This window comes from Echiichthys vipera (assembly GCF_963691815.1).
Source record: "Echiichthys vipera genome assembly, chromosome: 9".
NCBI classification, from domain to species: Eukaryota; Metazoa; Chordata; class Actinopteri; order Perciformes; family Trachinidae; genus Echiichthys; species Echiichthys vipera.
In genome coordinates, this window is record NC_139834.1 from 12,104,956 (window position 1) to 12,118,326 (window position 13,371).

The 13,371-nt window shown below is 38.0% G+C and overlaps 1 protein-coding gene across 1 annotated transcript; it reads right to left on the reverse strand.

Annotated features, from left to right (window-relative positions):
- Positions 1-1,365: 1,365 nt before the first annotated feature.
- On the reverse strand, positions 1,366-12,289 carry cdh26.1 (cadherin 26, tandem duplicate 1; the record flags this gene model as incomplete). The annotated part of the gene is made up of 17 exons (XM_083920505.1): positions 1,366-1,584; positions 2,554-2,625; positions 3,504-3,581; positions 5,079-5,219; positions 5,339-5,463; positions 5,923-6,144; positions 6,228-6,458; positions 6,570-6,715; positions 6,992-7,263; positions 7,405-7,590; positions 7,686-7,814; positions 7,934-8,103; positions 8,750-8,897; positions 8,995-9,150; positions 9,254-9,346; positions 9,680-9,739; positions 12,254-12,289. The coding sequence occupies 17 exons, from the start codon at positions 12,287-12,289 to the stop codon at positions 1,366-1,368; spliced, it is 2,484 nt and encodes an 827-aa protein (XP_083776631.1).
- Positions 12,290-13,371: the final 1,082 nt, after the last annotated feature.

The following is a 13,371-nucleotide window of genomic DNA, read 5'->3' on the forward strand; positions in this document are numbered from 1 at the left end:
ATAATTGCTTCAATAAATGAAGGCAAATATTTCACCCCAAGGGTTGCTACCAGTATATACTTTAGTGGCGGCAAAAAAAGAAGAAAATTCTGAATACTGCATTTCAATTCTGAAAAAAAAGAACGCATGTTTAAGGCAGCAGGCAGCAGATACAAAAATGCACACCAGAAATGAAAGCAAGGGCCGAACTATGATTTGTTGCGAGACACGCAAAATCGAAAAAGCATTGCGTGGCGTTTGCATGCGTTTGATAATATGCATACATGCATTTGGTGCAAAACCGTCCCCTTTCTATGCCATGTTGCAAAAACAGTCCAATTCACAGATCAGCACTTATAGCCACACACAGTTACGGAGAAATTATTGACATCTTTAGAAAGTTGATGGTAATTAAATGAGAATGTTTAGGATTTAGGGGCATCCTTTTGGCAACAACAGAACATGATTTAAATGTTCTCTTTGGTGCATGATCACCTGAGAATAAAAATTATGCATTTTTGTTAGGTTAGAATGAGCTGTTAATATCTATTGTGTATACAGAGTTCTTCCTCTTTACCACCTTCGTCCACCATGTTGCACCGCCACGTTTGCAGATTGTACTACTAAACACGTGAGTTTGTGCTGTAATATTATTAGTGCAATATCTTTTATGAATCTTACCTTGAGATGGGACAGATGACAATTGATGTTTGAATCATGGTGCTATCAGCTCTAACGTGTTCCACCAGAATATTCAAAACAGGCCACACACATTTACAGTATTTTAGTTTAGTAGAAAAATACCACTGTTCCAATGCTGTTGAACAGAAATGATTTCCAGATTTCTGCTAGTCCTTATCAGAGAAAAAGGTACTCTTGTAAGTTTGACTGACATGAATAAAACCCTCTTATACTATATTCCAGTTTCCACAGATAAACCTAATAAACTTGTAAAAATAATACTATCCTGAAATTACCTGTAGAGCTAGAAATGATGTGCCAATAAAACATTGAGACGTTGCAGCAATCACTCCTAAAGTAGCAAAGTCAAAAAACAAGCAAACACACCCACTCACTGTCAAAACCTAACTTTTCAAAATCATCAGAGCAAGACGGTTTGTGCAGGGCATTAATACCATCTTCATGCAAGAATACACCCTCTACTACATAATCCTTGTTTCGTGGATACATGCCAATTTGCCAGTCTCTAACTCTAAATGTGTGAGATGCTTACGTACAAAATGCACAAGTACAAAATCCACCCATTGTGGTACATCTTTTCTCCAAGGATCCAGTTTGTTTAGCCCATAATCACAATCTCAAACTTGGAGCAAAAAGCAACTTGCTTGATGTAAAAAAATTAAAAAACCTATCCAGCCGTGCCTTTTAAAGTTGTATGTTCTTTTCTAGAATTGTCTTGTGACAGATGTCCCCCAAGGTCTTGAACTTTGGCCCCAGATCATTCAGAAACAACAGATCATCTCCCAGATTGGTGAGTGACAGCTCATCCAGTGACTGGCATTTGCTCCCCTGTCCCTCGTAGGCATACTCGTAGGGTAGGTACACAGGGTGGTCCACATGGTTTCCATCAATCGTGTGCAGTCTCTGTGGGGTTAAGAAGCCATAAAGATTTCTGGGTCACTTTGTCAAAAACTATGGTAGCCCTAAAAGGTCATACATTTTGTGTCCTCTGTTTTCTCATGATAACCTGACAATTTTCCTCCGTTCTCTTGTGATAACAAGATAATTAATTTGAGATCTGAAGAATCAGTGTAGCAATGTCAGAGGAGCAGGCTGAAACAGCTTTATGCCTTTTTATTACAGATAATGTTCATATTTGTGTGCATCAACTAAGAAGACGTTAGCAAGACTTCAGCTTTAACAGAGGCCTGATGTCCTCATTAACTACAGTTTTTTTAAACAAACTTTATTGTCAACAGTATTATATTACAACAACATAAATACCAGAGCAGGGAGGAGTTTTTACAATATACACATAAATATACAGATTACAGTTTAATTTCACAACAGTAAATAATCAAATGCAATCATCTGTTGTCTATAGTGTTCTTCGTCCTCTTATCACGAGAAAACGGATCAAAATTATCGCGTTATCACGAGAAAACGGAGGGAAATTATCTTGTTTCACAGGAAAACAGAGGAAATAAAATGTATGTAATTTATGACTGTTAAGGGCTTCTGTAAAAAACAGATTATATTATATATCTATATATAGATATATATATATATTATACATTAAGACATTCAGTCTTAATGTATAATGTTATATTCATTGCATTTAACTACTTCTATCATTGCTTGAAGCAGATCTGAACAACCTCATGTTATGTATATAAGCATTATTGAAGTTTGACTTAATCCCATTCACTACAGCACCAATGGCTGTCCATTTGATAAATGGCTGCGTCTTATATAGAGCTTTCAGCTAAGTACTCTACATTTGCTTCAAAATTCATATAAACATATGCAATGTGCTTGTCTGACCATCGGCAGCCATTAGGGGTTCAGTGTTTAGGGACACTTGCTTACTGGGCTCAGACACATCTCTCTTACCCTGTTGATGTGATCTGCGATGTGATGATCTGACCGCAGGCTGAGAGACTGGTTGTATTTTGACAAGCCTCCCTGTTCAGAGAGAAGGATCGTGAGCTCTTATGGCCAAAGTATTTGCACATGTATGGGCTTTCCAAACATATGGCATATGGTTGGTTTTTATTTTTCTACTTATTAAAATGTACTTATTCAATAAAGAGCACCACTTACCTGTAAGGTGTTCGATCTGTGTGCAGTCCATGTAGGGTACTGTAATTGAGGAACCAGATTTACTTACTTACTTATTTACTATCCTATCTTGACCTCAATGTTTTTGTGGATTAATAAAAAATACTGAAACCAGATAACATTTTACCATTTTTTAGGTACACCAGGATTCAAACCGTTTAAATAAGTAAGGACAGACTAAATGTTAGAAACATATCTCAGTTTAATGCAATGCAATAAATCTGTAATAAATTGTAAACTTCTTTAAGTTCCTAGAGCACTTTAATGTGCAATTAAATAAGTAAAAAAAATAGTATTATTAGACACATGTAGATATATTATGTCAGAAGAAAAGAAATGTATAAAGGTATTCAGCACCGATTTTCTGTCTTTCTGTAAAGGCTTTGGGGATCTACTATTAAGATATCATATGAACTATAGAAAACAAACAAAAAATCATCAGAAAAAAAACCCTTTTGTACTGTGTATGTTTAACAGACTGTAGAAAATAGGCATTGTTTATAGTATTAAAATAGAGGCGATGGCACCCCCTTGTGTATATTAGGAGGCAGTAATCAGAGCAATAATAATATGTCATATGTCCAGTTGCTTTTGACTTAAATTTCTTTGGGGATAACGATGATCTGGACAAATGAGAATATAGGCATTTGTCATAACACATCCATCAGGAAACACAGCAAAAAAGGACAGCTATAGTTGAGATCACATCTGTAGTCACTCACCATGCTCTGCCCTCCTCCCTGACTTCTGATAGTGTCTCTTGCATGCTGCACTCCCATTGAAGTCGCGTTAGAGTTCATCTGCAGGGGATATACAGTAAGGTTAATCAGAGTAGGAGAGCATTGTAGAGGACAGTCTTTTACCAGTGACATTTTCAAGGTCATACAATATCTACACGCACCAGTGAACAGTGTAATTTTTTGCGTCCTGATGTTATCATTGCTTTAAATCATCGTAATTTAGTTTTCTTGTATATTGTCGATTAGTCCACTGATTTGTTATTTTGGTCTTTGTCGACTAAGATTACTTTGGTCATTGTAATGCTTTTTTTCATGCTAAGTGACTTCTTTTTTTTTTTTACAAAACCTGTGAGCTCATCGCTGGTTAAAAAAAAAAGTGAACTATTTAAAGTGGTGCATTTGCATGCTTTTTTGTAAAGAGATTAAAGGAAAGCTGTATTGTATAATTACAAACACAAAGGAGACTTTTTAAGGAGCTGTTACTCACCATGGCATGCATTGAGCTGTTGTCTGTTTGTCTAAACACCTGTCTGTCTGAATGCCTGTCTATCTGCTAATTGCCTGGCTGGCACTTGCTCTGTTGCCTATATGTTCTGGAGGGAAGAGGGGGTGTAGAAGCAGGAAAAGTTTGGGCCTGTCTGTCTGTTTGTCTGTCTATATGTCTGTTTTGTTTGTCATGTATATCTTTGTGTCACTACAATATATTGTATTGTTATAATATGTTATTTTGGGTTGGGTGGTGCTGGGTGAGGGGTTGGAAATTTATAAGCGTTGCTTCCTTCCATCCCCTTTTCAGACTGTATGTGTAAATTGTTAATTCTTCTTTTTTCTCTTCTCAATGTGTTGTTTTTTTTTTTTTTTTTTTTTTTCTCATCTTTGGATTACAAGTCTGAAATAAATGAATAATACATACAATACAATACAACCTAAAGATATGTATTGCACAATGCTGCACAAACCCTATAATTTATGCTGTAAATGTGTCTACAACATATTTAGGGCTGCCTACTGTCATGCATAGACTGTGAGTGACGCATTTTACACAACCTCACGCTACACCTCCATTTTCTCACACTGAGAAAAACAAAATCATAACTTTATAAGTTGAAATCTTAACTATATCTATAACACGCAAAGCAGCTTATGTGCACGCGTCATGCCTATGTTTATAATAAACAGCTGACAAATCTGAAAATTGTGTGTGATTAATATTTCAATATCATTTAAACCTCTTACAATCTTATACATACAGACAAGCATATGGGCTAATTACATTAACTGTGTGAGGTGCATTTTACTACTCGTAAAATGCACCTCACCGATACCAAATCTCACTCCAAACTAAATTGAAAAGTTGGCAGCACTGATATACAGTATATACATGCAATTTAACTACAATCTTATGTGACATAGCTGTTTATCTGTCAGCAATACAGCAGAGACACTAACAAAGTGACTGGATTAAAGCTGTCATCCATTTTTCAACAGGATTAGGATCTTTATGTACTGAAGCCTTTTAGACTTTTGCCTTTTGACATACTTTGAAATTATGCTCACATGGACACACCTTAGGCCTGTGTGTGAAAAAGTCAACCACAAAAAAAGGGAATGAGGCTGGAGTACCTGCATTGTGCCCATTTTTATCCCGTTTGACACAGCCACACTGTTAGAAGGTGTCAAGAGCAGTGTGGGCTCAGTCTGTCAGCGAAGAGAGAAAAAAGAATATATAAGTTAGACCTTTCAAAAAATTTATGGGATTGATGGAGTTATCGTAGTGTCACTGTATTATTCACTCTAATTTGCACAAGACAACCCACCATGCATGCGCAGCCCCCTCCTTCTTCGTTATATTTGATGAGGGTCTGGTTGCCCTCATCCTGCACAACGGGCATCTGCTGGAAATCCTTTCGTCTACACTGACACTTAAAGAGGAGGAGCAGTACTGCAGACACATCAAAACAACACTGCTGAAATGCAAAATTTACAAGGTCCCCAAATTGCCACATACAGTAGTGGAGCAGGAATGAGTCCTAAGACCTGGGGATGTTTCATCAGTGTTGCACTTCCTGTTCCCTCATCTTAAAGTAAAGTTTTTTGAATGGGTCTTTTGGTGAAATGCCTGAAATAAGTGAAATAAGGTGTGGAACCAATGCTAACTCTAATTACAAAAATATGGGCGATTGTGGCCTAAAGTAACTGGTATAAGATAAGACTGGGTGGGGACGGTGAAAGAGCAGCTCTTGCTTCTCCCTCATTACCACCATGGAGGTGTCCAAGAACAATGTTGACCAGTTTTATTGCCTCAGAGAAGTTGATTTGCATATTAACAAGGGTTCACCGCAAGTTTTTTGAGTGTGAACTTTATGTTTTTTTTAATGTTGCCACGGATTGCCATACTCACACAAAAATAAGAGGAGTCCTAAAAAGAGCAGTCCAATAGCCGCTGCACCAAGGCTAGATGAGGCTGGTTCTTTGCTACGGCAAACATCTCCCCCTTCACAGTCACACACCATCACCTCCACTGTATCATGTCCAGCCGAGCCCTGTTGGTCCTGAATCACCAGGGGCACTGTGTAGTTACCATAAGGAAGTGTCTTCAGGCTAACAATCCCACCTTCCTCACCTGGTGAAGGAAAGATAGGTGTATAGAGGCTCTTTGATTTCAACAATTTTGTTGTATTTTTTTGTGAGGAGGATTGTACTAACCAAAGGCGGGGTCTAGTTTCCACCGCTGCGTCAGAGTTTTGTCATCATCCCCCAGCGAGAAGGCAAAGGGCCCACTGAAAGGATGGGCGTCTGCATCCGTGACGGCCACCATGACCTTGGTGTCCTTGTTTCCACACATAATGATGCCATTGTTGACCAACTTAGGCACGTTGTCATTAATATCCCCCAAGTGGACATTGACAGTGCATGTGCCTGTGGCTGGAGGCTCACCTAGGTAACCACAGCAAAGGCAAACCAAATGAATCTAGGCATATAGTTTACTAGTGGACCACATTATCTAGCTTGTGTGTAATTAGAGTAGACAGAAGGGCTCATTCATACCATCATCTATGGCACTGATAACAATTTTGTAAACGTTATCGTCATCAACAAAGGGTGAGTCTCTGTCCATCTTCTTAGTTGATGTGATTTTGCCTGTTTTCTCATCAATGGTCACCCAGCCAGCTGGGTCTTCCAACAGCACATGTCTAATCACAGGAGAAGAAAATATTAACTAGAATAACTACAGCAGCTGGAAAAGAAAATGTGTGTCCACCAGTGAGCAGTGACAGGTTTAGTCTTTTAATGATAAAATGTTCAACATCTTTGTCATAATTCATTGATAACCAAATTGTTAAATAAAAATGTTTGGTCCTGGTAGTAACATTGATATCATCAACCACCTGAAAAATCCATCATGGGTCAGCGTCTATTCACAATGTCGCGATGAGAGCAAGCATACAGTATGTACAGTAGACACCAACCTGATTTTGGATACGTCAGAGTCAACATCGTCAACCTTTGGCATGAGTAGCACCTTCCCCGGCTCCTCCTCCTCTTTCTGGTACAAGTCAAATGTATCTTTCTCATAGTAAGGTGGGTCATTTTCATCAATCACTTTTATTGTGATGTTGACAGTATCTGGAGGTGGAAGTTTGCTTGCACCAACTAATTTATCTTTACATACAAATAAGGGTTCCTCATTCTCTACTCCAACCAGTAGGTTAATTAGGGATGTATGCTCAAAATCCTTGCCCTGAAAGAAACACACAAGTTTAGGTCATTTCTTGTGCAGCTGTTGATTATGATAAAAACACAACTTTTAGACTTTTGGACTTTTAGCTTGGCCCACTGTAAATGAATAAAGATTATATTAGCGTGAGAAAAGGAGAATTACCTTGATGACACTCAGAATACCCTCATTAGTGTCAGGATCAGTTTCAAGTTTGTAGTTTTCTCCCTCATTCCCTTTAATGAAGAAGTATTTGGCACGCCAGCTGGGAGTTTTAGGAGTGTCTTTGTCATCTACAGCAATTCTCAAAATATCGTCCTTGGTGATTGATTCTAACACCTCACCTTGGTACTGAATAGGCACAACAGTTTCGTCTTTAACATCATACCTAACATAACTCTAAAAAGCAGGTATATTAATAATGATAGTAATACAGAAACCCTTGCCTTTGTCTCCTTGAATGTCGGTGGATGACTGTTCGTGTCAACAATATTGAGAGTAACTACAGCAGTGGAGGAAAGAGACGGTTTTCCGTGATCTTTTGCTTGAACAATAACTTCATATTTCTTTGCTTTCTGAAAAATATATAAAAGATGATGTTTTAGATGTTATGTTGACAAATCAGGATGTGGGTGTCCTTGTGCGTGTACGTAGCTGCCCACTTATGTAGGTACTGTATGTCACTGAGTCTCACATCATAGTTAAAGCATCCTTTAAAGGTAAGTTGGGCCATTCTGTCATCGATCTGCTTCAAATCAATCTTAGGCTCCTGTGGGTTCTGTGAAATCACACTGATCGTGATTGTAGAGTTAGGTGTGTCCTTTTTATCCATGTCTGTGGTCAGCAGCTGCACCGGCAAGTATCCTTCAAGAAGTTGATGAAAGGAAGCAAAGGAGAGTCAATGTGTTATAGCAGCCCAGGCGCTAAAATGCTGTCATTGTACATTTCTGCAAACCACAGATGTGTTGATGTGGAATGTATTTGGTATACTTTACAGTCTGTATGAGACACACTGGGTGTAATAACATATATGAGACATTTAGAGCTAGTTTTCCAGAAGTCAGGAGACATAGTATAATGAGCATCAAACTCTGTGTAGGAAGGAGGTCAGGGTGGTGGATGGATCAACAAACATCAGACTTTCACCAATGAGACTGCAGTTTGTGTCCCCTTTGTGCCCCGAATGAAAGTAAAACTTAAATTACAAAACAAACCAACTCTTCTGCTAAACTAAACATCATTAAGTAGTTTTTGTTTAGATTTAGAATCTCTTTATTGTCATTGCACATAGTACAACAAAATTTAAATGTCATCCAAACGGTGCAACAACAAATTTAACATACTGTATATAAGAAAGGAAATATATATATATATATATGTATGTATATATATATATACATACATATATATACATATTATAAATAAGGATAAAATATACAGATAAATAAGAATAGCAGCTGAGGTATACAAATGACTCAGTGACTAGTCATTTTGGCAAGTGTATACTCACCCTCTGCCATATTTTCATTCACATTGGCTTCCAATCGAGGGTGGAAAAATGTTGGCGCGTTGTCATTGATGTCCTTTACTTCAATGTTAAAAGCTAGTTCTTTGTCTATAACTTGGCCCGTCTCTTTGCTCAAGATATCAAACTCGATCTGTAGGTAGAGTTATGTAAAATTATTTTTAATGGTTAAAAATCTACATAAAATTTATTTATCATCAAAGGCATTTGGTAATCCAGTAATAGCTCACACTGAAGAGCTCAGATTGCTCTCTGTCGACACTTTTAAGGGCGTAGACAACTCCGGTATCTTCGTCGATGGAGAACACCCCCAGTGGTGGCTTAGTTACACCCATTCCACTTAAACGGTACTTTTCCCCCTCATGATGGGTCTTATCATTAAACATCTAGTGTCAAGACACAAACCATTGAGCTGTTAGTGTCCAAATGTTAAAGGATATTGAGCTTCTACACTGATTAGTAATTTAATTTACAAAATTATTTCCTTACCTGGGAAATTTCTTTGGGGAATGGCCCAGTATCTTCCTCTACTATTTCAAACGTCGACAAAACCCACCTTCTTTTGGAACGTACCAAAAGCTCCTGTTGAAACCATTATATAGATCAAACATGCAACTGTTATGATTTTATGTTTAAAACAAAACTTTGGCAGGCATAAAGTGCTGCAGGGATAAGTCTTACAACCCATGACATGAGTTGGCATTCTTGCACTTCCGGTTCCCTCGTCTTGATGTCAATGGGATTTTAGAATGGGTTTTGGTTAGATGCCTGAAATAATGGCTGTAGTTAAGACAAAAAAAATCCAATGGAAAAATCTCCTTTTTATAGAGGGAACCAGAGTGATGCTAGCCTCTGGGTCAATCTAAAAACATTCATGCAAGACTCTATTAGCATTTCCAAACATGAATCAGTTACCCGCTTGTCACGCCTCATGTGGTGGCCTCGTTGTGACTCTGCCAGGGCTATCAATGATACCTACAACAGAAAAATGGATAATAATACTCGTTCTTTTAAGGAGGTACCTTGTCACACGTTATTCACTGCTCATTTACTCATTTACTCAATTTTCCTTTTAGTGTTAAATTATGACTGTCTCATTGTCTGCCTTTCTGTCTCTCTCCATTTCATATTGCTTCAGCGATAAAAGACCTAGATGTGTCCATTCATCCTTTTTCTATACCCACTCATCCTGTGGAGTGGGTAGAAGAAGATGAACACACCCTTTTGGGTTAGCCTATCAAAGAGCAAACACATGTGAGAGCAAACCCACATAGAGAGCCCCTCACATGTATGGGCAACTTAGAGCTTCTCATTCATTTAAGCTGCACCCTTAGAACACTTTAACAAGGACAACCAACAGATTTCTCTTTATTTGCCTGAAGCAGTGCATGTGCAGTGTAGGCTGTGGTACATTAGTTACGGTTATAGCACTGAGAATATAATACCAATTTAGATTTTTATGAGATCTTGATGAAATCCTACAAAGAGTGAAAATGTGTTTAAGACAATAATGGAAATTAAAATGGTAAATCATCTAACAAAATTTACTTCAATAGCAAAGCATGTGTCAACTACACTTTTTTTAAAGAATATTTTTATAGCCGTTTTATGCCTTTATTATGACAGGACAGATAGGAGACTGGCTGGAGAGAGAGAGGGAATGACATGCAGCAAAGGCCTGCCGGTCTGAGTCCAAACCGGGGCTGCCGCATCGAGGACAGATGTCTAGTCTATGTCTATGGGGCGCCTGCTCTAACCACTGAGCGACAGTGCGTACATCACTAAGCTTATTCCTAATTTCTATTATTGCTTGGGTTGTTTTATGCTTTTATCAAATAATGATAGTGGCGAGATGACTAATTAAACTCAGTGAACCTTGAGTGACTGTTATTTTTTAAGATAGCTGATAGTCCAACCCCAGCCGTACGTTTTTATTGAAATTCCTTTGAACTGTTGAAGTTGGCAGCAATTAATTGCCTAGCTATGAGTCAGCATTTTGCTAGAATAGGTGTGTATCAACAAATAGCAAATATGGCATACCAAAATATAATGGTTAAATAATTCAGGCACCAGGAGCAAAGTATTGCTTTTAAGGAAGAGAAAGAAACTCTCTAGTTGCATCATACAGTATCTGCAAAAGATGAGACCACGGTAGGAGAACAACTCTCTTTATAATGTTTTCTCTTGCCTGTTAAACGTTGTGACTCATTATACTGTAAGGAGCTGATGTTACGCATGTCCACAACCTGTAGTTCCATCATAAAATGCATAGAACTGTTTGATGACTTTATCCATACGCATTTGCCTTCAGTCTTTTAACATAGCTGAAAATATAAGATCTATGTATATGTATGTAGACATTCTCTGCTGTTATTTCCAAGTTGCAACATAATCACAAGCACAACAACTCTTTCAAAAATATTTTGCACTGAAAGTATTTAAACATTTGCTTTGTTTTTGCTAATCTTTGCTTGTTAAAACAGCACGGTGCCTTCTTAAAACTATAAATAATTGTAGAAACGCATGCCTACCAACAGAAGCAGGAAAACGGTCCTCATCTTAGTTCACTGTGTGATGTCCTTTGTGGGAGTACTCCAAAACTGTCAAAGTCAGCTTGAATAAGAGTGCACAGAAGACAGCCCACATTGCCTGCAGGCAGCAGGTTGGCTGACTTTGCATATAACAAAAGACTGTTTGTTCATGTGGGTAGTTATGTTCGATGTGATATGTTAAAATGCAGTGTTTGAGCATAATATTAATTTTAGTACAAGACCAGTAGTAGCTGGGTTGTATGTATAATTACCTCTGAATTTGTGTATAAGACAATAATGGAAATTATAATGGAAAATCATCTAACAAAATTTACTTCAATAGCAAAGCATGTGTCACTACACTTTTTTTAAAGAATATTTTTCTAGACGTTTTATGCCTTTATTATGACAGGACAGATAGGAGACTGGCTGGAGAGAGAGAGGGGATGACATGCAGCAAAGGCCTGCCGATCTGAGTCCAAACCGGGGCTGCCGCATCGAGGACTTTCAGTCTATGCCTATGGGGCGCCTGCTCTAACCACTGAGCGACAGTACGTACCTCACTACGCTTATTCCTAATTTCTATGATTGCTTCGGTTGTTTTATGCTTTTATTAAATAATGATAGTGGCGAGATGACAGGAAATGAAGGCGAGGGAAATGCAACAAAGGTCCCTGCCCGGATGATAACCAGGGACTGCTGTTCATGGTCTCGCCTTAACTCTTAAACCTTTAATAAAAAAACCCTCTTTAAATTTTATTTTATTTTATTTTATTTTATTTATAGTGCCAAATCATAACAAATGTTATCTCAAGACACTTTACATAAAACACAAGTCTAGACCACACTCCATGACTAAGTTTTGATTTACAGAGACCAAACAATTCCTCCAAAAATTCAAATTAAACTCAGTGAACCTTGAGTAACTTTTGTTTTTTAAGATAGCTGACAGTCCAACCCCAGCCGTACCTGAACCAGGGACGCTGTAGAGCATAGTCGCCTTCTTTTTATTGAAATTCCTTTGAACTGTTGGCGTCGGCAGCAATGAATTGCCTAGCTATGAGTCATCATTTAGCTAGAATAGGTGTGTATCAACAAATAGCAACAATGACATACCAAAAATATAATGGTTAAATAATTCAGGCACCAGGAGCAAAGTATTGCTTTTAAGGAAGAGAAAGAAACTCTCTAGTTGCATCATACAGTATCTGCAAAAGATGAGACCACGGTAGGAGAACAACTCTCTTTATAATGTTTTCTCTTGCCTGTTAAACGTTGTGACTCATTATACTGTAAGGAGCTGATGTTACGCATGTCCACAACCTGTATTTCCATCATAAAATGCATAGAACTGTTTGATGACTTTATCCATACGCATTTGCCTTCAGTCTTTTAACATAGCTGAAAATATAAGATCTATGTTTATGTATGTAGACATTCTCTGCTGTTATTTCCAAGTTGCAACATAATCACAAGCACAACAACTCTGTCAAAAATATTTTGCACTGAAAGTATTTAAACATTTGCTTTGTTTTTGCTAATCTTTGCTTGTTAAAACAGCACGGTGCCTTCTTAAAACTATAAATAATTGTAGAAACGCATGCCTACCAACAGAAGCAGGAAAACGGTCCTCATCTTAGTTCACTGTGTGATGTCCTTTGTGGGAGTACTCCAAAACGGTCAAAGTCAGCTTGAATAAGAGTGCACAGAAGACAGCCCACATTGCCTGCAGGCAGCAGGTTGGCTGGTTTATTTAAATATGATTTATCAATGAGTGTTTTGGTCAATACAATAAGGTGGACTTTATTGGGCTTTGTGGCTGTGCTTAGAAAAAGAGCTCAGCTCAGGTAGCTCTGTAGCTCACATTACCATGTTTTATTTATGCCTGGCCTACATCACATGCAAATGTAGCTCAATTCCATAGGTCCTGTAGGTTTTGGATAAGGTGACCGAAATAACATTTGAAACCCACCTTTATGTATTTGTCACTCTCACACTCATTTAACAAGCCCAGCTGTCAGTCACATACGTTAGGTACACATTGTCCTTTTCAACATGCGTATTCCCATACACAAG